The sequence below is a fragment of the Lepisosteus oculatus genome, chromosome 5 (genome assembly GCF_040954835.1).
Source record: "Lepisosteus oculatus isolate fLepOcu1 chromosome 5, fLepOcu1.hap2, whole genome shotgun sequence".
NCBI classification, from domain to species: Eukaryota; Metazoa; Chordata; class Actinopteri; order Semionotiformes; family Lepisosteidae; genus Lepisosteus; species Lepisosteus oculatus.
In genome coordinates, this window is record NC_090700.1 from 46621762 (window position 1) to 46646641 (window position 24880).

At 45.0% G+C, this 24880-nt stretch overlaps 3 protein-coding genes across 3 annotated transcripts in view; 1 reads left to right on the forward strand and 2 right to left on the reverse strand.

The window, feature by feature from the left end:
• Positions 1–5080, forward strand: part of mtmr10 (myotubularin related protein 10) — a 32689-nt gene extending 27609 nt beyond the window's left edge. Inside the window, exons 12-16 of the mRNA XM_006628792.3 lie at positions 791–861; positions 1014–1186; positions 1764–1934; positions 2225–2407; positions 2686–5080. Of these exons, the coding sequence (XP_006628855.3) occupies positions 791–861; positions 1014–1186; positions 1764–1934; positions 2225–2407; positions 2686–3285 (1198 nt within the window). The 3' untranslated portion in view covers positions 3286–5080. The remainder of the gene's footprint in view (positions 1–790; positions 862–1013; positions 1187–1763; positions 1935–2224; positions 2408–2685) is intronic.
• A 91-nt stretch (positions 5081–5171) lies between these two features.
• On the reverse strand, positions 5172–16854 carry fan1 (FANCD2 and FANCI associated nuclease 1). Its single transcript, XM_069190539.1, has 14 exons — positions 16803–16854; positions 14399–15780; positions 13486–13626; positions 12851–13052; positions 12501–12734; positions 11703–11834; positions 10901–11009; positions 10049–10168; positions 9605–9769; positions 8450–8621; positions 7994–8097; positions 7701–7895; positions 6709–6837; positions 5172–6209 (listed from the first exon to the last, which is right to left on the reverse strand). Exons 2-14 carry the CDS (start codon positions 15720–15722, stop codon positions 6072–6074), a joined length of 3165 nt encoding a protein of 1054 aa, XP_069046640.1. The 5' UTR covers positions 15723–15780; positions 16803–16854; the 3' UTR covers positions 5172–6071.
• Positions 16855–17113: 259 nt separating this feature from the next.
• On the reverse strand, positions 17114–24863 carry mphosph10 (M-phase phosphoprotein 10 (U3 small nucleolar ribonucleoprotein)). The gene is made up of 11 exons (XM_015343304.2): positions 24709–24863; positions 23470–24166; positions 23187–23338; positions 22504–22687; positions 21932–22073; positions 21687–21754; positions 21328–21465; positions 20855–20965; positions 19926–20033; positions 19176–19403; positions 17114–18825 (listed from the first exon to the last, which is right to left on the reverse strand). The coding sequence occupies exons 1-11, from the start codon at positions 24792–24794 to the stop codon at positions 18676–18678; spliced, it is 2064 nt and encodes a 687-aa protein (XP_015198790.2). The 5' UTR covers positions 24795–24863; the 3' UTR covers positions 17114–18675.
• Between the last annotated feature and the right edge of the window lie 17 nt (positions 24864–24880).

The following is a 24880-nucleotide window of genomic DNA, read 5'->3' on the forward strand; positions in this document are numbered from 1 at the left end:
GGAAGTTTCCTTCAAGTTTGTAAGGAAAGATTTCTTAAAAATCTGTTATTGCTTCAAGGTACTATACACAGTGGTTGTTTGTATTATAGTGAAATGGGTGTCCCATTCTGACATGATACAAAATGATTGGATTAATAACAAAGTGATGATATAGTTTTATATATAATGACATAATTGTAAAAAAGAAAAATACTACTACACTCAAAAACAGATGCTAAACAAATAGGAACACATTTCCTTATTCAAAATACAGAATCACTGACAAAAAGAGATTTCTTTTTGACAATGTCAAAAAGAAACAAATAGAGAATACATTTCCACAACTATAAAAATAGTCCCTTACTTAAGGTCTAGTGTCAGCCTTTTGTAGTGAAAAATTACCTAAAACAATACCTTAAAGTTGTGCAGTTCTGGCATGTGAAGGTTGGAAAGTCTCTCATCCTACCAATTGCCTCTATTTTTGCTTTTGGTCTTTCTCCTCTACCTGCCTACGTGTCTTATCCTATCTTCTCCATGGGTGCTCTAAGAAGACTGACCGAATGATTTGTCTGCAGTTGGTTTCGTCTTGGTTAAAAACTAGTACAATCGTTTGGCCATGTTCATTGCTACAGGGATGATCTGATAAAGACAGCTGTACACACATCCCAAGAATGCCCACTGTTTTAGCTTTAAATGGTACTTTGAGATGAATTGTAAAGATTATGATACCCCTGTTGTATTAGTGCATGATACACTAAGTAAGGATTTGTTTGTGTACGTGTTTCTCACCTGGATGTCTTTATTTTTCTAGGTTGTTCCTGAAACACTCTGTTGAGCTAGTGTACATGCTGGAGGGAAAGCATGTTTCTGTCATTCTGCAAGGTAAAACCTTTTCTCTTGAGTCATTGCCATTAGGTCACTCCAGACTTTTGGGAAAAGCTACAGTTTTCATTTTTCAGGCCAGGTGTTACCTACGCCCCTGTGCTCACTCTCTGCTTCTTGTGTGCTTCCTTCATATCGCTCATCCCCTGCAGAGGAGGAAGACCGCGACCTCAGCTGTGTGATCTCCTCTCTGGTCCAGCTGATGCTGGATCCCCATTTCCGGAGCATCACAGGGTTCCAGAGCCTGGTGCAGAAGGAGTGGGTGATGGCAGGGTATCGCTTCCTTGATAGGTGTAACCACTTGAAGAAATCTGAGAAAGAGGAGGTAAGGGTCCACATTTTTTCCCCCACAATCCCTTGGATCCGGGATCAATTAGAATCCAGTTGGTATGAGAGTCGTTTCATTATTCCATGGAGTTCTTGACAGAGCATGTAGTCTGCATTTTCAATCTAAACATTGTTCAGAAATTTGGGTATGTTGAATGTGGCATGTCTTTATGTGTACAGTGCCTTTCAAAAGTATTCAGTTTTCATCTTTTGTTCCTTTAAAGTGTGCAGTCATGACTAAAAAAGCAAAAAAGAAAAAGAAAAAAGAAATAGAAATAAAATGGAAAATAAAATAAAAACCCTAGTCTAGATGCACAATATTACCTTATTGAGCCACACTATTAATTGAGTGGCCTCTGTCTGTGTGTGCATTAATAATGGTTCTCAGCACTTCAGAATAAAAACATAAGTCCTTGGACTGGTGACTTTAATCATTGTCCAAGAGGCTTCCACCAAATACTGAGTTCTACATCTCAATTTGTAATTTCACAAAATTACAAACTCACAAAATTAAAAAAAGAGGAAGAATCTGAATCCTTTTATAAGGTGCTGTATATCTCTCTGCCTCTCCCCAGTCGCCCTTGTTCTTGATGTTCTTGGACTGCGTGTGGCAGCTGCTTAATCAGTACCCAGCCGCCTTTGAATTCACGGAGACCTACTTGACGGTGCTGAGCGACAGCATGTGGATCCCGGTCTTCAGCACTTTCCTCTTCAACTGCCCCCAGCAGCGTGCAGAGCACAGCAGAGTGAGTGCACAGCTGGCCAGCAGACGCTTCTGCACAGGCTGCTTGTCACTTCTTTTTAAACAGAACAGATTGAAAAGGCATGTTTAAAGGATGCATTCAGGGCTTTACAGCCAGACTGATTACAAATAGTTGGAGAAAAACAGAATTATGTCCAGATTAAAGTAATGGTCCTTGGACTCCTCAAAAATGTTGCAGAGCAGAATTTGTAAGCTTAAGACAGTTGCACATTTTGCTTCTACAGCTCGTTTGGTGGCTGCTGTAGCAGTGATTGTTCTTCTGCTGTCCCGCAGGACTTTGCCAGGAGCAAGAATATCCCACTGGGGGAAGACAAGACTCTGCGTTTCCCCCCTGTGTGGGACTGGTCTCAGCAGTTCACACTTGAAGACCAGGCTCTATTCAACAGCCCTCTGTACATAGGGAAGAGCACAACCTTTGTGCACAATGGAGCCATAAAGACATTCAGACGTGCAAAGGTAAGGTAGTTCCCTAGTCATGAGATATGCATGAAATTAGTGCACTGTACTGTATTTATTCACAGTGTATCTTTTCCATTATGGTGAAAATTTGTTTAGTTTAAGAAAGCAAGGAGAGTTTTGGAGAGAAATGTAAGGATTAACAACACAAGAAAACTCCTGCAAGTTTGATCGTGGAAAGTGGACAGGCTTCAATCACTAGAAAGAGTGCGAAGTCTTCTAAGTGTGGGAACAGATACTCGATACGAAAAGTCAACACTCTTTTCTCCTTTGCCTAGAAATACCACAGCTCCACAATGCGGGGAATGCCCTCTCTACGGAACGGCCTGATGAGTGAGCAGGATTCAATTCCCAGACGGAATTCCCTGGTGCTGAGGCTGAAGCCTGACTTCTCCCAGCTGCGGGAACCCCAGGACAGCCCCTCGGAGCAGTTCTTCAGGGATTGGCTGTCCAGGCCCCCCGACCTGCAGGGCCTGCTCCTGCCGCAGCTGCTGCCCTCGCACATCAAGCTCTGGAAGCTCTACTTCCTGCGCTGGATCCCGGAGGCCCAGATCAACGGCGGCGGCTTCATCACGGCCTTCCACAAGGTGTCCCTGCTGGCCGACGAGATCGAGAAGCTGCAGAACCAGCTGCGGCAGTATAAGGGTAACCCGTGTCCAGCGGCCAGCACCCCTCAAACAGAGCAAAGCAAAATGTACTTCAAGGTCAACAGCCTCAGCGACTCTCTGTCGACCCCTGACTACTTGACATCATCGTTCCCCTTTTCTCCCGTTGGAAATCTCTGTAGGCGCAGCATTCTAGGAACCCCACTCAGCAAATTCCTCAGTGGTGCCAAAATCTGGCTTTCCACTGAAACTCTGGCCAGCGAGACGCTCTGAGTGCTCTTGTAGCCTTGTAGACATACCCTTTACAGTCTGATCCACTTGCAGTAACACAAAAAACGCATGTAAAAACACCGGCTTAGAGGAGACTGAAATCCTTTAGTGGGGGCGTTTTATTTTTGCACAAGATAATTCAAAGGAATTAAAAAACAGCTTGAAACCGCACAATTTGCAGGGTAACATTTTTTGCTGTTATTGCCAGGTTTCAGTAGTCTTCAGCAGAGATTTTTGGAAAATCAGTTACATTGATAGTGGACTATAAATTGACGGCGAGATATACGAATTCACACAGGTTTTAGATGAAATGCAAAATGAATATGTGGCTTTTATTCTGTGGTACCTTACACATATTTCACAAGATGTGTAAACTTATTCGTAGACCTTCTGGTAAGGTGAAGTAAATTAAACCTCTTTTTGAATAAACTGTAGTCAAGTCTTTGAGAAGAAACATAATTGTAGTCTTATATTATCCCCACTGTTACAGGGTTAAAAAATTAAGCTATTAGAGAACAATCTGTATATAAAATATTAATAGTGAGTAGTTTTATAAGGTAGTTTCTAAGGTTTTTCCTTGACCTTTCCCCAAGAGCCCCTGCTGGATTAATCGTGGGGTTAAGTGAACCTCCTTAGAGGGTTTTTATAAGTGCTAGAGCTGTCAGTCAGGACTGCAGGGCAGGCTGGACACCTGCTTGTGGAGCTGTTGAAAGAGGAGGAGAGGTACTGTACATGACACAGCTCTGTATTTGTGGTCCAGACAGACTCCAGTCTGGGACTGGGAGACAGGCTCTCGGCGCTGCTGTGCAGCTCTGGGGTTACTGTCCTTAGAGTGGTGATGGTGTTACACTGGCCATATATGGGGCATTAATGTCTTTTTCGTTTCTTCCTTCCCGGCTTATCTTGTTCTACTTCAAAATCCAAGAATGTGGGACCTCTATTATTAAAAAAAATGAACTGAAGAGCAAAAACCATAGACAACATAGCAATTGTAGTAAGTAAATTAGCAATCAAAATACAGTTTTTTTTGCCCTACTTGTAACTGACATTTACTGATCTCTTTTTTGAAACTTGGTACTATAACTACTATATATTTTGAAAACAAAACAATTTAGTATGAGCTATATTAGTTTCCACTAATCCTTACTGAAAATGCACTCGGCTGTTGTTGTGTGATTATTGTGCACTTCATGTAGCACAATGTGATGAAAAGACATCAGCATAAATATTTATTTAGTTATGCAGTATGGTTAAAAACTGGGTCATTTGTAATCCATTGTGCCTTTAAAGGGGATTATGGGCTTACTAAGATGTAAAAAGTATTAAAAGGACCTGGGATTGTTTTCTGCTTTAACGGGTTGCTTCACAGTTCCACACAGTTGTGTACTAGCACTTCACTGATTCCAAAGCTACCACACCTGGAAGCCATATGGAACTGACGTTACATCAGTTCCCCTTCAATGCAAAAAATGAAGCTTAAAAACCTGCCAGGGATGATTCCGCACTCCGAGCCCTGAGCTGTGCAGGTGGTCCGAGACCCCTGCAGCAGAACCTGGCTGTTCCAGTAGTGACCCCCGGATTCTCACTGGGGTTTCCTGCACGCCTCAGAGCCACTGCTGTAACTGGTATTGTAAAGCTTGTCTCACCCAGCTGTGATCGAGGAGTGCCAGCTGTCCAAAGCACTGACAGGGCTTTCTTTCTTTGTAAGCGCAGAGCTGCCATTCTGAGAGGCCAAATACATTCATTGTCAATATTTAATATTTGCCGAATAGTGTAAATAAAATTGCTTTTAAATATCTGTGGTGGTGGTTTTTGTTGTCCCCCTCCTAAAAGGAATGAAGAAGTAGAAATAGTGTGGTTTATTACAACAGCAATGATTGTTTAAAAGATTTTAAATCAGTTTCAGATTTAATTAATATCATATACATAAAATAAATTAAAAACAGAGCAAGATTATTAATGTACAATAGCAGCATGTGACAGATTAGTGAGATTTGGTTTAAAGGAGATTGAAGCTTCATGATCCCTGGTATGTTTCTTTTCTGATTCACTTTTCCACTTGGCTGACACTATTGCTCCAATACCTTCTGATATGGCAACATTTGTACAAATCAGTAAGATTCAAGTAAGGATTACAATTAAAATCCTCAAGAGAATCCACAATCTTTTAATTTACATTAGCTTCCTGAGATACTTCAAGCAGCATTACACTGAGGGCATAAACATAGTTCTTTGTAATCCAAGGGAGAAGGTCCTTCACAAACCTCCCTGTCCTGAAATGCCGTTTGCTGTGGACGTGAACTTCCCCCTAAACATTTGTGACTCCAGGAAAGCAGGCTATAAACTAGGGCCCCATGTTAGATCATTAAACCTCATCCCTGGCCATGGAGAGCTATCAGGGATTCTCAAAAGCTTTTGCTAACTTAAATTGAAACCATTACTGAATTCAATTAATTAAATTAAATCAACTGTTTCCAGATTTTGTGGTCCTACAGAAGATGGAACAGAAAGTACTGGGGTCTCAGGGATTTCATTTTATGGGAAATCAGAAGTTAGCATACTGGGGCCCTGGGCTCAATTCCTGGTTCTCTCTACATGAAGCCTGCATGTTTCCTCCCACAGTACAAAGAATGTTGGTTAGTTAATTGGCTTCTGGGTTTTTGTGTCGGTGACTGCTGTGTGCTGGACTGGTGTCCTGGCCAGGGTGTATCCCACCATTCTCCTGTTGCTTGTTGACCCTGAGCTGAATAAGGATTGCTGAAGTCAGGTGATGGGACTGCCGCTCTGGCTCAGCTCAGGCGAGTGCTCCGGGCCCCGATGTCAGTCACATGGCACACTTCCACATCTGCCCCCAGCTTCCTCAGCTCATCCAGCCAGATCATCTGCTTGTGGGACAGCCGGTCATTCGGGCCCTTCACCTCCACCAGCTGCAACACCGAGAAAGGGGGAGGTAGATAACAGTCAGACATAACTCTCCACCGGCTTGCTCCACTGTAGGATTCCATTACCACGAGATATAAGCAAAATAAGGGTTTTCTAGTACCAAGTTAACAATACTTCAACAATTTTGAGGCTGTAAGCCATTCTCTGGCTAGTACTCATCACTGCTTTCACTGCCTCTATATTATTTCTGTCCAATCCAGATTGTGAAGTCCAAGTTTAAATATGGCTATTTGATTTTCCTCTTTCATCAAAAGGTTTATAAGAAGGGGCTGCTTGGCCAGAAAAAGAAAAAGAGGAGCGGTCATCTGAATTATGCTTCCCAGTCTGGTGGTTGAGGCCCAAACTCTGAGCTTCCTCCAGAAACAGCGGGACAACATTTTAGATTTAGTGAGCTCCTTCAAACACCCACAGAGGAAAATGGGGCACACGGCCCCCCACTCTTTCCCAGCCCTCCTTAGCTCTTCATTGCCGGGATGGGCTCACCTTGTACGTGCTGTCCTGCGTGTTCCACACCACCAAATCCGGAAGCCCGCCCCGGCAGTGGCGGTAGTCTCTCGCCATCCGTCGCACCAGCCCACTCAGAAAGCGGCCCCCCAGGCAGGCCACCAGACTCTTGAGAGAGAGCGTTTGCTTTAGTAAGCCCGTTGATTTAGACCTCGTTAATCTCGCCTTCTCCCTCTGCTGTCAGGCAGATACTTGGAAGTTTGCAAACATGTTTGGCGAAACAGGCAGAGCTGACGAAGCCCATTCCTCAGAACTTCCTTTTCTAATCTCTTGCGTCCTAGTGAAAGTCAGCTCTGTGGCTGGAGTGTTGTTAACTTCTTCAACTACTGATGATGTACAAAAACCAGAAATGAATTCAAATGAAACGCTTGGCATTGGTAACGGAAGTAAAGGAAGCTTGGTCTGCACGTGAAAGCACTCAAACTAAAGGGTCGTGTAAAAATGAAACTTGGAATTGACAGCTGCTGAACTACTGTCCTGAGAAAGCACTGCAATTTTGACAAATTTTTCAAACTAGGCATTCATCTACAAAGAGACAGGAATAACCCTAGAGTTTGTCATTGACCAGCTTCCATGAGTTTCCTATCAACAATGTAAAACACGTCCTAAAACACAACACTGGAAAGGCCCAAGTCCATAACAAGGTTTACACTTCCAAAACACAGAAATCTTGTAATGAAAAATGACAGGCTTTTCTTTTACTACTACACTGCCCCCTGTGTTCTTGTCACATCCTGTCAGGTACAGCTTGTGGAGTTACAGTATTCCCAGCTAGTGCCTCTAGTCTCTTACCATCGAGTAGTCTAATTCAGGAGCAAAATTCTGTTCTTTTGCAAGAATCTTTCCAGATCAGCCTTTACATAGCTTGAAGTGATCTTGTGCAGCATGGGCAACTGCATGATCATGATTCACTTGTTCATTTCTGCCGTTAAGACCCTACAGTGGCTGTGGTTTCTCAGGCCTGCTCTTACCTGAGCCTGTTGCAGTGAGGGGAACCTGTCCCAGCTCACCAGCGTTGACGCTCTCCCTTCCTGGGAATGCCAAGTTTCGGCCAGGAGGCTCTTCAGCGTCTCTGTGGAGGCCTCCTGCAGGAGCTGCGCTCGAGTCTCTATCGCCTCCTTCCTGTTCTCGTAGAAGCAGTCGGTGTGCAGGTCCAGAGGGCAGCTCTGATCGGGCCAGAAAAGAAACAGCTTCAGGTCTTCACCAGCAATCGTACTGATCTTCAGAAGGAGCCCAACGGCGCATTGACAGAAAATAAACTGACCTGGTACGGATTTCGAAAGACATCTGCTATCCCATCCATGTACAGGATATCCCACAGCAGAAGTCCACACAAAGTGGAAAACGTAGACCCTTCTCCGTGAATTCCTATGGACAAACAAATATGAACCTATATCAATGCACAAACTAGTATATTTACACAATCAAAATGAAAATTTTAAAAGTCCTACTGCATACAGTGGTGTAATTGTACAGTTTTGTAATGAGTCATATGCTTTCATTTGTTAAAGTATTTTAAGAATTCGCATAACATTTTCTAGTGTCACAGTGTCTTGTTTTGCTCTTCCAAAAGATTCACGTATGTGTCTAGGTTTAATAAGATAACCTGACGGGCTGGTTTCACACAGAAAGCCAAAACAATTCTCCATGCAAGGCAGCTCAGTACAGACAGTGGGGGTTATTATTTGTGCAGTGGCCTGTGTGAGGCTGCTCTTGGTACCTTGGTCAAAGCCTTGCTGGCGATAGTGAGCCAGCGCCAGCTCCTCCACAGAGCACATGACCATGGCCGAGGGGGCGCCCCGGGCTGGACCGGGCCGGGTCTCCTCCTCCTGCATCAGGAACACGGACTTCCCCATCCCGGCCTGCGGGCACATCTGCCCGCGGATCGTCACCTGCCCGGGCACAGTTGCCAGATGAGACAAGCCACACAAGGTCTTCTATACAGCAACATGGCAGACACCAAGACTCCCACACCATCTTCTCAGATGTTCTCTTCCCTGCTTCTAGGGGGAGTCTGATCTTAAAAGCACCGGTTTGGCCTGAGCACAGCTGCTCTTGGGCGGTGGGCTTGTGAGAAGCGCCACGAGCTTCAGGTGGACGCTACTTCTTTAAAGGCCATGTCCAAAGAGGATCTTGCCTTCACTGTACTCTGTAATCAGATGCCGAAATACTTGTGGCACGGTGGGTGGACCAGGCTGAAAGTAGCACAGGCTACCTCAGTACAATAATAAAGTTAACTTCATCGCCAAACCAACCCTGCGGGCTGTTCGGATACTCGTGTGGTGTGCTCGAAATAACAGGGGCCCAAAAAAGGAGATACGAGAAAGAAAAATGATAAATAACACACGCATATCATATGCAAAATACAATTTGAGGCTACTTTACAGTGAAGATAGCATCTGCATATTTATCAGTAAGAACTTCTAATAGTTTCATAACAGTGTTGAGCTGCGAGACCAGATAGCCTCAGGGTGGGTGCTCTTCTGGAACTGCTCGAACATTAATGGCAGGTTTACTCAGTGTCAAATTCAGTTTCTGCATAAACCATTTACATTATTTTGCAGCTCGTGATGCAAGTATTTTGCATGGCACTTCAGGCATTGTTAAGTTTAACATCTCATGACACATCTTCATTCCTGAACCCAGTCCTTCCCAGAAAGAATTCTTTTTTTTCCCCGGCATAGACAACACTGAAGTATTCCTTTGCAGCGCAGGGGCGAAGAGCAAGACCAATCAACACCCACCAAGTGACAGCAGACTGCCCTGGCAAACGTCATCTGTTCACCTGCCAGTCTGCTCAGAGGCAGGTCATCTGCTCAACAGCAACAGAAAGAGACTAAATACACAAATCTGGAAGCCGCAGACGGAGACTCACATGCGTGACATCGTTCACCACGATTTCAGGTACATCTCTGAGAAGGTGTCTGAATTTCCTGCAGCTGGGAGACTCTCTCATTCGCACTGCTCGCTGATACAGAGACAACCGATGCCCTGTTCGCACCAGGGGGTCGGCCAGCCCTTCTTTAATTGAACGAATAGCCTTGGAAAAGCAAGTGAAGGAAAGGAAGAAAAAAAACAGTTCTTATACCGCACACTGCAAATGCACCAGACACACCCATATACAATGTGACTAAATATCCCATTTAATAATATCTGATCAATGTCTGTTTTTTATGCTGAATTCACATCATACCTATTTAAATTGATCTTTTCACAAAGAAATACCCCTAACTTGCGTCTCAGCAAGTGCTGTAGCTCCCTTCCTTCTGTGCACTGCTGTTCATGAAAAGTACCCATGTGGCGTGTGTGTCAGGAGTACCTGCTGGGGCTGTTTCAGATGCTGCTGTAAATTCAAGGCCAGCCTGTCCCACCAGCGCCCCCTGCTGTCTGGACAATAAACTGCCTGATCCAGGAGGGACCGCAGCTCTTCCACAGCTTCCTGCAAATAATAATAATAATAATAATAGCTTACAGCTTAATAGCTGGACTTATATTTCTGGACACTCCACTTTACAGGTAATGGGGCTTTACAGGTAATGGGGATCCCCTCCACCACCACCAATGTGCAGCCCCACCTGGATGATGCGACAGCAGCCATAGTGCGCCAGAACCCTCCCCACACACCAGCTATCAGTGGGGAGGAGAGCAGAGTAATGAAGCCAGTTCATAGAGGGGGATTATTTAGAGGCCATGATTGGTAAAGGCCAACGGGAAATTACACCCCTACTCTTTTCAAGAAGCGCCCTGGGATTTTTAATGACCATAGAGAGTCAGGACCTCGGTTTTACGTCTCATCCGAAGGACGGCGCCTGTTTACAGTATAGTGTCCCTGTCACTATACTGGGGCATTAGGACCCACATGGACTGCAGGGTGAGCGCCCCCTGCTGGCCCCACTTACACCTCTTCCAGCAGCAACCTTAGTTTTTCCCAGGAGGTCTCCAATCCAGGTACTGACCAGGCTTACACCTGCTTAGCTTCAATGGGCTGCCAGTTGTGAGTTGCAGGGTGATATGGCTGCTGGCTCAAATGGAACTACAAATTACTGACGGAAATCATATTTTTAATTACAGAATGATATCATCCCCCCGTAAAAAGAACTTTAGACATGAATGGGAATCCTACTCGAGCAGCAAGAGTGAGGAAAGGAGAGAGTGTGCGTTCGTGCCCCACCTCGTACAGCCGCAGCCTCTGCAGGACCTCCACGCCGCGCGACAGGATGCGGGTGTAGGCCCAGCCCACAGAAAAGCAGCGCAGGAACACGGGCAGCTCCTCGTGGTGCCTGAGAGAAGAGGGGCTCTCACAGGCTGGACAGGCCTACCACATCCAGCTAGGGCACAGCCTGAACCACCGGACAGGGGACTGTCGACTGAAGACAGCCTTCCCTTTTAGGATGCTTTATATTAAGATGCCTGTGTTTTTCAGTTTAGTAAAATCACGATACAGCAGTGCAGACCAGTCCCCCCCCCCACACTCTGGCACCGTTAAAACACGGCCCACCAGACTTAAGAATAGTTCCTACCCTATGGCAGTGCGCATCATTAACAGCTAACTGCGCAATGCCTCTGAATTCAACACATCTCTGCACTCTGCACTTTTTACTTGGCTACTGCGGCTTTCTAGTCCTGTGCGTTTAATGTTCTGTACTGCCCCTTGTACGTTATTGTGCTTTGTTGTACGGACATTATTTATTATTTTTTACTGTGCTGTAATCTACTGTGCACGTTGTGTGAAAAGAGTTGTCTACTGCAGTGCACACTGCAAAACGTGCCAAGAGAACAGTGCAAATATGAATCCCAATGTACATGTACATATGGCAAATTAACTCTCTCTCTCTCTGTTTCCCGCTCACAGTACAACAAACTTTTAAATTTCACTTGTCTTAGCCGTTGCTGAGAGCAGCTGACAGACTGCCTACCGGAGATTCCAAACCAGCGTGCGAAGGCGGACGAGTGCTGTCGGCTCCGCCCATTACCTCATGTCAGAGCTGTCTCTCAGCTCTCGCCAGGCGCATTTTGCAGCCAGGTAGAGCTGTCGGGCCTCCTCCCAGTTCCCGTTCTGCATGGCAGACATCACATCGCTGAGAGAGTGCATGGCGGTTTCGTACCTGACAGAGACGACAGCCCGTTACACTGAGCAAACTAGCAGACGGCAGCAAGAGGGAGTCAGGACTGCACTGTTCAGTGAAAAACAAACTGGAGGGGACAGGTTTTTAGTGTGGCACCTATACATTTACGTTTTACAGCTGTCGGGTTTCCTGCCATGTTAGTTAATGTGGGTAAAAATTTGCAAGGGTTACAATCCAGAAATATTAAGCTGCTCATGGAAAAAAACAACAATCAGTACTACCTTTTGCCCTCTTCACGGCTATTATGAAAACAACAGTGATTTCTAGATTTGTTGGTGATCTGTGAAACTGTAAAGTACTGTGGAAGAACACAATATCAACAAAACAAAATACAGATTAAATTGAAACTATAATCCATCTGTCAATCACAAGAACGAAGCGCTCCTCTGGATGGCGGCTCTCTCTGGGGAGAGATGCAAGAAACCTCCATCAAGCTTCGGAAGACATGTTTGAAATTTGCTGCTGGTTTAAAACAGACCTGCAGATTCCAGTGGCTGTAAACCCAGTTTTCCAACCGGACTGTAAAATGGTGCGCTGGCAGCAGAGGGCGCTGTTGTGTAAGACACACGCGCAACGTTTGCCCTCGCTGCAAAACCAAGCCCGAAATGCCCACCTGGGCTGTCATGCGGACTCCGCGCCCCTCACCTGATGAGGTCGTCCCTGTCCCTGAAGACCCTGGCCTTGCGCTGGACAGCGTAGCTCGGGAATACCAGGCGGCCCATGTTGACCATCAGCACCGTATACAGCTGGCCCTGCCCGCCGCTGCCTGCTTCCTCTTCCTCCGGGGAGTCGGCGATGGAGAAGAGCAGGAGCAGGCGGGAGAAGACGGCGCGGGGGACCCTGCGCACTCGCACACAAGCCCCCAACAGCTCCTTGGCCCTGCGAGCAGGTGGAAAAAAAGAAAACCACAACGTGACCGAGCACACGAGGAAACAGGTTTGACGATCAGATCGGAGCGCGTGTGCGTTTCTCATTTTTAACGTGCCCGCGCGGACCTCCTGAGGATGACGGCGCTGATGCCCAGCTGCCTGTGGCCGAGGGCGAAGGGCGTGCGCTGCCGGGACAGCCGCAGGAGGCCCTCCGCCAGCTGCTGCTTGTGGGTGCCGGGCCCAGCCAGGTGGAAGGTCTTGGCCAGGGCCTTCAGCTCCGGGGCCAGCAGGAGATCAAGGACTTCGCTGAGGTCCTGCAGCTCAGACTCTGGCAAGGGAAACAAGCTGGAGATGAGGCCAGCGTCTGCCTCACTGCTGCAGCCCTTCTCAGCACATCATTGGTTGTCAACCCAGATTCTGCAGAGGCCTGCAGATGCCTTTGCAGGATTTCATTATGTCAGTTATTTAACTGTGCAAATGATTTAATTGGACCCCTTCCCTTTTCACAGCATTTATTAGTGTTTTCAAAGCATCAACTGCAGAAAGCCAATATATTCCATCGAGATAATAATTAAATCTCATGCTTGAAAAAATATTTTTCAGTATTCTACTAAAATTTGTAAGTCGTACATATGTTGTGTGGGTTCAGATTATTTTTAGGTCGTGTATTGCAGTTGAAATAGTGCGTGGAGCGTGTCTTACTGCTCCCACAAAGAGCCCAGCTCGTAAAGAGATGAAACGGAGAAGATGCTGGAGGTCACCTGTCTGCAGAAAACCGCTCTTCACCAGCTCCTGGATCGCAGGCGACAGGTCCGAGCCGATCTCCGAGTAGTCCAGCTTGTTGATCTTCAGCCACTGAAGTTTCCTCTGAAACAGCCTCACATACAGCTTCTGCCCTGCTTCTGAAAAGATCAAGGGGAAAACGTTTGCAAGTGCAAAGTGCTGCTGTTATGGAGCAAGAAAGCCCTGTTCACACTGGATGCATCACAAACAAGAAATCCAATCAGTGATGCAAGAAAACAAATTGAACCTGCACTTTTGCACTTTTCACACTGAATGTGGAACTCCATCTGGGACGATGCAGCTTCAACTCTGAGGAGATGTGAGAAGAAAACATCTGGTTCTATCTGGTGCAAATTCCCCGTGGAACAACCACAGAGCTGAGCCAACCTAATGACCCATTTGTGGTCACAAAAACAAAATTTTAAAGACAACTCGAAGCCAGTTCATTTCAAAGGAAGCCACCATTCCTCGCAATCTTTATCATCTTAAAAATGTGAAATAATAAAGCAGAAACAAGCTTTACTATTGTTATTCTTGGGATAAATAGGAACAATATTACCTGGATATCTGGTGTGAACCGTACACATAACTGAGCTCCTACTGACTTTCCTCTACAGCTGTTTTTACTACTTGGGATACAGTATGTACTTTGATCTGGTACTTTATTTTTGCACCTTTGCTATCATGTCATTTCTGGTGTGCATGTCAAATACTACTGCAACTGTATTGTCATGCTCTAATAAGATTGAGTCAGATGTGGTATGAATAAGCCCCATCCACCCCCACTATCAGCACCAGGAAATGCTGACAGCTGCAATGCACCAAGAAGCCATTAGAAAACAGGCCTTCCAGGATCCAGAAATAGCTAGGAAGCTCAAAGGAGGTCATTACCTGAGAGGTGTTGGAAAGCCCTGATGATCCTCATGTCCTCTTGGTTAAAAAGCTGCCTGTCGTCCTCATTCTCTAAGACTGCCTCCAGCACTGCCAGGAAATTGCGGAGGTAGTAAGGCAGCCGTGTGGATTCGGGCAGAAGCTCCCCATTACTGCCACCCACAACTGTCACTGGAGGAGCATCAACCCCCTCTGGAGCAACAGGGCTCTTTTCTGAACTTGGAGCAGCTCCGCTCATCCTTCCCCGCCTGTCAACAAGCTCGGCGTCACCAGCCTCTCCTGCCACCCTCTCGCTGGAGGTACCTCTGTCCTGATTAGCTTGCTGGCTGCCAGAGAGCCCAGAAACCTCGTCTGTTGGGTTTCTGTCACCGTGATGTCTCCTTTTCTTACAGCTGCTGTCCGCTGGGCTGCCGAGCGCTGGCAGAGGGGTGTCAGGCCCGAGGCTTGCGCTACTCTTCCTCTTATTTGCTCGGGGTGCGACAGTAGACCGTGGGGAGAGGGGGGCCGCCGATGAGTATACGTCAGACACGTCTGTCTGATTCGGTCCCTCTCCCTTCCACACTTCAGTTAAAACCCCTGGCCTTTCATGCCTTTCCCCTGGAGACGTCTCCGGCACTCCAAGGCCTGTCGAATTAGCTTCTCCGTTGGAACTCCCCAAGACCGTTCGGGAAGGCTCGATGTAGTGATTCTCTGTCTGTGAGCGGTTCAGAGCCCCACTGTCCCCCAGCGCTTGTGTAACACTACCGGAGGGCTTGGGGGAAAGTGGAAAAGGCTGTGTGAGACCCAGCTGGGAATCTTTACCCTGTCTCTGCTGCCTTCTTGACAGCTTCGAAGCCAAGCAGCCCAAATGAATAGTTCTAACCACTCTGGCCTCGCTGCACGCCTCTCTGACTTCCGCCGAAGGACCCTGATTTTTGAAGTAGGGGCTGGTCTGTTTTTTCTCCTTCTTCGGACCCAGGGAGGCTTCAGCTTGGCTCGGACTGGAATCCGCGCCCGGGCTGGGGGATTTTTCCGGGGTCCGAGGAGGCGGTGAGGCAGTCGCGCCAGCCGAGACCCTCTCGCCGGCGCCCCTGCCGACGCCATCGCCGCCCGCCTCCATGCGGGACTGTTCGCACTGGCTGTCGATGTGCTCGTTCATCCAGAACCGCGCGACCATCTGCCCGCAGATGGGGCAGGCCAGTCTGGCGGGTGGGGCATTGTTAAAAAACGAAACAATGGAGCCAGTCTTCCCCACGTCCGGCCTGGAGGACTCTCTTCCACGTTTCCTGGTCTTGGAAGCTGACAAACTTCGCTGCCCTCTCTTCTGACGATTTCTTTCAGACATTACAAAAGGCCGGAATAGAGCATGTTCATTTTAACCATCAAGCCCTTCAAGCCAGTGTCTACAGAGAAATAAAAACACTTTTTAGGCCACTTTGGCTAAACAATCCTTAATGTCATCATTGGATCTTATTCTCCAATGGTCAAACTGCCACCTGCATTGTATAGGAATTGGCTGAGCAATTTGCTCATACAGAAAGAGCAGCCATCTGTTAAAATGATCTGGTGTCTCTGTGAACAGGAGATCAGATTTGCTGTGTACCTGAACTGTATTTAGCTTCAGGTGCTATTTTTTATTAATAACATGGGGGATTGAAGGGACAGCAGCATTTGACTCAAGTCTCTAGCTAAACTACAGGATATAATGAAGTAAAATTCAACTGAAAACTGGTAATTGTACATGCTGTAATATGACTGATTAGCTGACCAAAACGTTTAGTCTTTCCCTGGACAGAAAATGCAAACATAGTCTAGATATTGACTCCTGTTGATGCCTATGGAGTTGAAAAAATATTCTCGCCCCGATGCACAGCTAGGCTGAGTGTTTGAAAAACTCAGAAAAGTCGACACTGACAGGTGTAGAGAACATAAGGATAATCGATACACGCCGTACTACACTACCCTTTATGACAGTTTGACGTCTCAATGTTAACTACCAGCGAAAGGTGGCATAGTTTAAATGCAGTACTGTACTAGTTTCTCACTGCTCACCACCCAAAATCCTGCAACGTGCACAAAAGAAGAGGAGGACGCAGATGCACAAAATTGTGAATATGCTTGTATCTAAAAAGCAAAAAGTCTAGTTCCAGTACCCCTCGTCTTAATTCTTCAAGAGAACTAGTAATACAAAGACTCGTTAATGACAACTGGAAGGGTAAAAATGAATTTTCTAGGTACTGCCGACCTGTGAGAATAGTAATCAATCTCTCTATGAAAATCAAAATACTAATTAATCCTAAAGTATATTTACATTCGTAAAAATCTATCTGAGAGTAATCCAGTCTGTAGATAGACGGTACTTCATACAGAACGCAAATCATTGCACGATAATTCATAAACACCAACTCTTCTAATTCATACTCACGTTGCACAACACTCGCACTCAGTTCCCGGCCATTCTTAGTGATTGTACGAAGACAGCATTAATCAACCTGGCAGACCGATCCTCTAGGCTACACCAATCAATCGTCCAAACGACCGAGCACGGAGTTCAGATGTCAGTGCTCGCGGTATCACGTTAGGTTTGGGAATGAACAGGTTAAATTCACGTTAGGAGAACGAGTGAAATATAGCATGTTTTTGGCTGTGGATCCTTAAATACACAATGGAAGAATTGTCCTTACAATCTAATAAAATATTACTTATAATTAGCTACTAATTCATAGAAAATATAACTTCTTTGTACTGTAGTAAACCTTTTATTTTATTAAAATTACACAACCAGTGTACATAGTGATGTTTTTCCCGACGTACGGAATGCACCACAAGCACAATGTTTTTATCTTTTTACTTTCAATCGTAGAATTAACTTAAACCTGCGCCTTTACATCTCGTACGTCGATTCAGCTCCCAGCTCTAAACCAACATAAAGATGATCTTTACTTGTATGGGAAGAGATTGTACAATACAGTACACAATATTCAAACGCGTGTAGTTTGGAGTCTAGAAACAACAATCAATAACATTTTACACACTATCAACATATTGAATATGACTAACACTGACAATGGTGCACTTTTGATACTGGGGAATAAAAAAAGATGATGGTAGCATATTGTAATCATGCCACAAAATATCCTTTTTCTGAGGCATCCCAGATTCATTCTCAATTTTAATACCAACGCTCTTCATGCTTCACTGCATATTGGAACAATTCAATTCAAGTAGGCGGAGGCCTTGAATATGTTTTAAAATACTTAATTTCCTTTTGTGTGTGAAAATAAATTATCCCCTGTAGCTATGCAATTCATTAAAACATAACCTTTACAAAGTACAAATTATAGACAAAAAGTGCCTGATGCAACACCAATTAAAGAAAAACAGGATTTTATTATTTTATTAAAGATATTTTTTTCAGGCACTGAAGTGTGTAACAAAAAACTAATTTCAAGCTTTACTTTTGAAATGATAGATGACTTTAACAGACTTGTAGTTAAATATCAATGTGCTGGACAGGCTGAACAATGATTTAGGCTTACAAATTTCCTCTTTTTCTGCTTTACATTAAATCGCGGAAGTCCCACGCAATTCCTCCAGCACACAGTGTCTTCTGGAATGTGTTCCACCTGAAATCTGTTACATACAGCAGTCTTAATTATTTAACTGCATAGTGTAACTTGACACTAAAGTATTTTATGGGTTCACTGTTAAATGCATTTCTATAGGCTTTACCCAATTCAGCAAGCTGCAGACACAAGGCAGGGTACCCTGGATGGGATGCCAGTCCATCTTCTGGCACACACAGACACCAACAAAGGCACTCGCACTCACACCAGGGCCAAATTTTCCCAGAAGTCAATTAACCTACCAGTATGACTGCGGACCGTGGGGGTAAATTTCCCCCCAGAGGAAACCCAGGGAGAACATACAAACTCCACGCAGACAGCACCCCAGAACTGGAACTGAACCCAGGACCCCAGTGCTGCGAGACAGCCATGCTAACCACTGTGCCACCTTGTAAGAAAATAATCAGGGTAATTTTTTTTTTAATTTCCCAACAAACACCAGGAGAAAGTCAGAAATTTTAGTCCCTTTCCCTGCATTCTTACCTTCGTGCAGAGATGACTCATAAAAGAGGAAACACTCTGACCTTGAAAATCACCTTAAAACAATGGACATGACCCTGTATATTTATTCCCCAAGACTGCTCAGGTGCACGTGTAAAGATGTAAATAATATACAGTACACAAATATAAAAATCAAGAAGGCTGTACAAAGACATCCTCTGCATTCTAACACTATAACTTCAGCTTGCTGGCCGAAACTTCCTTCCGTCTGCTTTTCTTGGCCACTTGGTTCTTGGCGCCCTTGATCTGCATCTTCACCTGGTCCTGCAGCTCGGAGAAGAAGGCCTGGGAGGAGCGCAGAGCCTTGTCTTTCCCCTCATCCTGTTCAAACACACGACACCAAGGCTGTTAGGCAGAGAGCTGGGCAGCGGCATGAAAGGGCAAGAGCATCCACTGCTAGAGACCCTTCTGGGTCGCTGCAGCGCCCAATTACACAACTGATCTACCCAGCCACTGACTTTTCTCACTTCACATTCAACATTTCAATTAAGTGGTAACGCAACGGGCGTGGCTTCTGCGGACTAACCAGGAATTCTTTAAGGACGCCGCAAGGAACCACCCGCTGTCGGCCAGCTGCGAGACACTGAAAACACCCATCTTGTAAGGGAGAAAAAGCTAAGCCGCACTTTCTGTTTATACCGCCAGTGGCAGAGAGATGAACCCGCGCGTACCTTCAGCAGGGCCGCTTTGCCTCCTTTGGTGACTTTCTTCAGCTGTTCCGTCGCCTGCGCCTTGGACAGCTTCTTGTCCCCCGCCTGCGCCTGCTCGCCCGGCTTCTGCCACTTCTCCTTCTTCTTCAGCCTGATCCGCTTCAGCAGCTTCTTCTTTCGCCTCTCTCGCTTCCTGTCCGTGGCCGTCCTTTCGGATTCGCCCACGACGTCGCCGGCTTTGTTCTTTTCCTGGAGCACAGGAGAAACACCATCGCCCCAGTGAGAAACTGCAGGTGGGCCATACTTGGGAAAGAGATGTGAACACCGCCTTTCAACTCGAGCTTGTTCATAAAGGCTTGACGTCCCGCACTCACAGATTAGATCCGGGAAAGCCAAGTTTTTTTTTACATCTGGAATAGAATTTACATTCTATACTTCCAAAACTCTCTCTTGGGAAGAAACACCTGATCTGACGTTTTCTGGACAAGATTTGTATTAATCTGTATTAGTCTCAGGCTGTAGTAACAGTCATGCCACTTATGTGACAGAATGTCCAAGCAATCTCATTTAAAGTACTATTAGCATCACACCGATCTGGGTCTCCTGGTGGTCTGAGGTCTAGATCAAGCAGAGACAGCTTGTCACTGTTCGTATGACATAATTGGACCAATTCTGAACAAACAAGCGTGGTTGCTAAATAACGATAAGTGCAATTGTATGTTACCGATTCAAAACAGCTGCCAAGGATTTTTGTATTTGCTGCAGCCATACCTTGATCTCTTCTGGAGCCAGCAAAGTGGCATCACTGACACTGACTGGTGCCACTTCTTCCATCGCGATGGATGGCAGATTCGAAACAATCTTCACTTCAGGCACAGGCTGAAAAAGACAAGTATTAAAAAAAAAAAACATCCTTAGGCATTCACACTGAGAACACACTCCCAGGCCGTTGACTGGGCCTAATTAAAATTAACAACCAGCTTTGCTACACCTGAGTTGCCATCATGATTGTTTGCAGATTGAAAGTCAGAGCACTCACAAGTCAGATTAATTGTATCAGTAATCGTTTAGACATTTAGACTACTGGATTCTGTAAGAGTAAATTAAAGTTGGTGATTACAAAATTGTTCCAATTTTGTAGTTTGGCACTTCAGCTCCGAAATATAACATGATAATATTAATGATAATACACTTCTAATTGTTTTTTTTTCCATATTAAAAAGTCAAGTTAATAAAGCCTGTAAAAACCAATTACATCTGTTTTATTGTCCTTCAGTGATGATCTAATAAATCAGGGCAATAGTTTGACATGACTGTTCCTAATAAAAAATGGCTGTTTGTAGCAGGTTAATCCATTGTTTTATAGTTTATTATTCCAAAGGTTAATCCATTTTGGTTCAGATTTATTGGAATTTAATTCTGTAAAGGAAGCAAACATGAGTAGCCTCAATGAATTTGAGATATATTCATCATTAGATAAAAGATCTTTCTGATAAACCAACAACACAGTGTGAGTGAAGTGACAATTAATTTAGACTAATAATTACACGAAAATTGCACAAGGAATAAGTCAGCAACTGAGAAATGTAATCCCATTTGTCTTCTCTGAGACCAGACTGTCTGTGTTTGGGCTGTCCTGACTGGTCTCGTGGACACAGGCGAAGAATCACGCGAACTCCAGCAGAGACACGTTAACTCACCGGTCTAGGAGTGAAGCGGAAGTTCGAAAGTCCATCGAGTTTCAGGAAAAGACAATCCATCAGTTTCTGTATTTCCGCGTGCGCTGGGTTTTCCTCTTCCTCTTTCTTTTGCTAAAAATGAAATTCAACGTGTTAAGAGAACCTTTACAACAGCACAGAAGTGATGTTCAGTGTCAATCCAGTCCAGCAACAGAACTTTTGGTCCTTAGAGATCTCACAGCACTTTTGGAAACAGGAGGGGTGCTAAATTTCACTCTGGGTTGGTACAAGCTGGACTAATTAAAGTTCTCCCATTATTCAACCAGTTTGTGTGGTGAAGACCAGCAGACAAATCTTACCCAGGGCTCTTCAGTGAGGGGTGAAGTGGGCCCTTTCCTATATGTAAAGCACTTAGATCCTGTCATATAAAAACCGCTATATAAATCCAAGCAATTACTACCACACAGCCAAAAGTGGACTGTCAGCTTTCCTACCTGAGTCTGCTTCAGGTATTCCTGTTCGTACACCTCTGCCAAGCTAAGCTTGCTTTTCTCATGGTCCAGCGTCAGCCTCTTCTTGTACTCAAAGGCATCCTCTTTAGGCTTTTCTTTGCGAATCACATCGTCCCATGCCTAAAAAGGAGACAGGCAGTCAGCATGAACACAAGCAGATGGTCATCCACAAGTTCTCAAGCCTCATCTGCGAGGTCAGGCAGCCCATGATGACATTTTATCTCGTATAAGTGTTTGCCGATTTCTCAAATGATAACCCAATCAGAACATCTTTATACTGCCAAGCCTGCTACACCTCCCATATTTCAGACAATGAAGGCATTGTTTCTTGGTGCACTGACCTGGTCTTTGATCCTTTGCTTGATAATATCATCCAGCAGAAGAGTGGTCTCTTCAGTGATCACAGGTGCTTAGGAGGAAGCAAACGTTCAAGACATTAATAAGTACAGCAACACACAGTCCTTTACGTTATGCACACATAAATCACAGCAGAGCTCTATTGGTTCTTTGGCAGTTTGCTTGACTTCAGCGTAATTAGACAAGGAGAAATGAGAAGCAGGCAAGAAACACAAGATGGTCCACCTACCCATTCTGGCAGCCTGCTCGAACATGAGGTCCTCCTCCAGCAGACTGTTCTCTGGGCGCTTTTGTGCTGACACTTCTCCTGTCAGCTGCCACGGTTTCTCTTCCAACGCTGCCTTCTCAAGCTCCCGAATCCTCTGTGCCATCTGAGCATTTGCAAAACAGTTGCAAGATGTACATGTGCACTAATGCAAGCTAGTCAACTATTTGTGACAGGCTACTTTTTTTTTACTGTGAACAAATATTCAGAGGAAACTACCGTAAACAAAATCTTCATTTTAGATTCTTATTCTGTACTACGAACTATATAGAACAACCATGACAGCTCTCTAAAACCTTTTGCTTGAATTCAGAATGCATGGCCTGTATTGCAAATTCAGTTCTCCCCAACAGAACACAAACTCATAATTAAACAACATTTCAGATATATAAAGTATTCACTGAATGATGCCAAACCTCCCCAACCTTCATGGTAAAGAATTATCTAAAAAACAAACAAACTTGTTCTTAACTAAAATATTACTATGAAACCATTAAATGAACTGTTACAAACAGTCAGTCGTCTGTGTGATATACCTTTTCCTGTCGTTTCTCAAAGGAGGATTTGGGCTCTGCCTTTTCCGAGCTTGGCTGCTTTCCTCCGAGGATGCTTTCAACTTCTTCCCCTTCACTGTCATCAGATAAGTTAAAGGTCACTCTCTTAAAGGCCTCCTTGGCTTGCCTGCTTTCTTCGTTGTCTTCAATCTCATCCATGTCTTCCCTACAAGAAAAAGAGCAAAGGCCCTTAACCCTAACTGCTCCAGGGGCGCCGTACAATGGCAGACCCTGCGCTCTGACCCCAAGCTTCTCTCCCTGTCTCTGTGTCTCCATGGAGAAAAGCTGGGGTATGCGAAAAGACGCATTCCTAATGCAAGAAATTGTATAGGGCTAATAAAGAAACATTATTATTATTATAAAATGGCAAGATGTGTAGACAGATGGAACAGAATGGTTCTGTTGTGTTCAGAACTAGGAGTGCTGTTCAACGCAAAGGCAGTTCATCCAAACTTATTATTATATGCAGTTAGACAGTACATATTGGCTGTTGTATTCGTACTACTTTACGGTATTACCATTCTCTATATCTAATTCAGAAACAAGGGTGGAAACAAATGTGACAACTTCAGTCCAAACTGGTTAGAGTGTGACATCATGCACAGCCTAAATGAATAAGGATCAATGTAGATATCAAATACAATCAAACCACGTTCTTTTCTTACTCTTCCTCCATGTCCTCATCTTCCATCTCTTCATCAATCTCTTCCTCAGACCCCAAGTCTTCATCATCCTCATTTGGACCTTTCTGGCCAACATCTGCCTCTACTGGGTCAAAGAAGTCCTTGTATTTGAGGTCCCTTGAACTTTTCTGTTGCTGGAAAAAAACAAAGGCGAAAAAAGGTTGTACCCCTGTAAGTAAATGAATTTCATTTTGTACATCTGTGTGTGGCTGTGGTGTCCAGTATGGGTTCTGTGTGCTCTCTGCCCATGCGCTGGAACAGTTACCTTTCCTTTTTTTCTGCCAGCTGTCTTCTGCTCCAGTCCCAGCTCCTCTTCCTCCTCCGATAGTATTTCCTCAAAGTAATCGACTTCGCCGTCGCCCTCGTCCCCCTGCTGCTCCTTGTTTTCCACGGCTTCGAGGAACGCCTCCATGTCGGCCAGCTTGAAAAACCTGTCATCCACCACCGAGCCCACCCCACCCCCCGGCCTCCTGGTCCTCTCGCTTGCCCGTTTGGTCTGTCTCTCCAGCGCGTCCACGTCAAAGTCCACATCCGAGTCCTCGTCGTTGAAGTTCTCTAGTGCCTCGGACTTTGCCGAAGCCTTCCTGGGTTTCGATGCCCTCCTCTCCTCCTCCTCCTCTTCCTGCACACTTCCGTCTTCATCGCTGTCCTCACCTCCCAGCTCTCCGCTCAGCTCGGCGGCCGATTCCTCCTCACTCCCGCCATCCTCCCGGTCTTCCTCCTCCGCCTCGTCAAACCCGATCTCCTTGTCCTGCAGTGCAAGGCCGACAGCCTTCTGAAACTGTGCCAGCACGGCCGTGTTCTGCAGCTCCAGCTCCTGCCAGATTTGCTCCTCATCGAAGTTTTCTACCACCAGCTCCTTCAAGGGGCTGCCCACTGCCCCGGGCGGCTCCTGCGCCTTGTGCAAATCGTACAGCGTCTTCGTGAGGGAGGTGAAGTCTGAAGCCAGCACATCTTGGACACTTTATTAAGAAAACAATTAAAATACTCGATTACTATATGAACAAAAGGGGCTTATATAAGTAAAGTGTCTAGCAACTCCAAACTCAGCGTATTGAAAAGGCTTCATTACACGGAATCCTAAATAAGTTTTATTATACAGCACATTCACGGTCACTGTGCTAATTTTAGGTTTAGCTACCTTGCACTTCAGTCAAGAACATGAATCTTATTCATGTTCAAGAATCCTAAATTAAATCCAACAGGAATCACCACGAATATTTTATTTAATTAGGTTCTTCTCACATTTCTATAATCCTACTATGCTAAACTAACTTTAGTTACAAGACAACTGCCTCTTCTGTAATCGTATCGTCATTCTATATTCAGTTTAAAGTTAACATTCTAAAGCCTTACTCATTTTTTTTTTCTAATGTTTGAAACATAATGTACACAATATTAAGTTCTGTTCTAGCTATTTTCACTGGCACATCACACATACGACAGACGTGGTAGATGTGATATCAGAGCGATTGATTTGCAAATATGGATAACTACATTTTACCTTAAAAAAATTTCCGGATGCGCAGTGTTTGTGTTTAAAATATTTAAACAGCTTTCTAAAGTAAATCCTAATTCCCGGTCAGCCATTGCTACACTCACATGGGTAACTTATAGAGCTGAGGAAAACACGTTCCCCCTAGATACTAAGTACCCACGAGAAAGCAATCCGACTA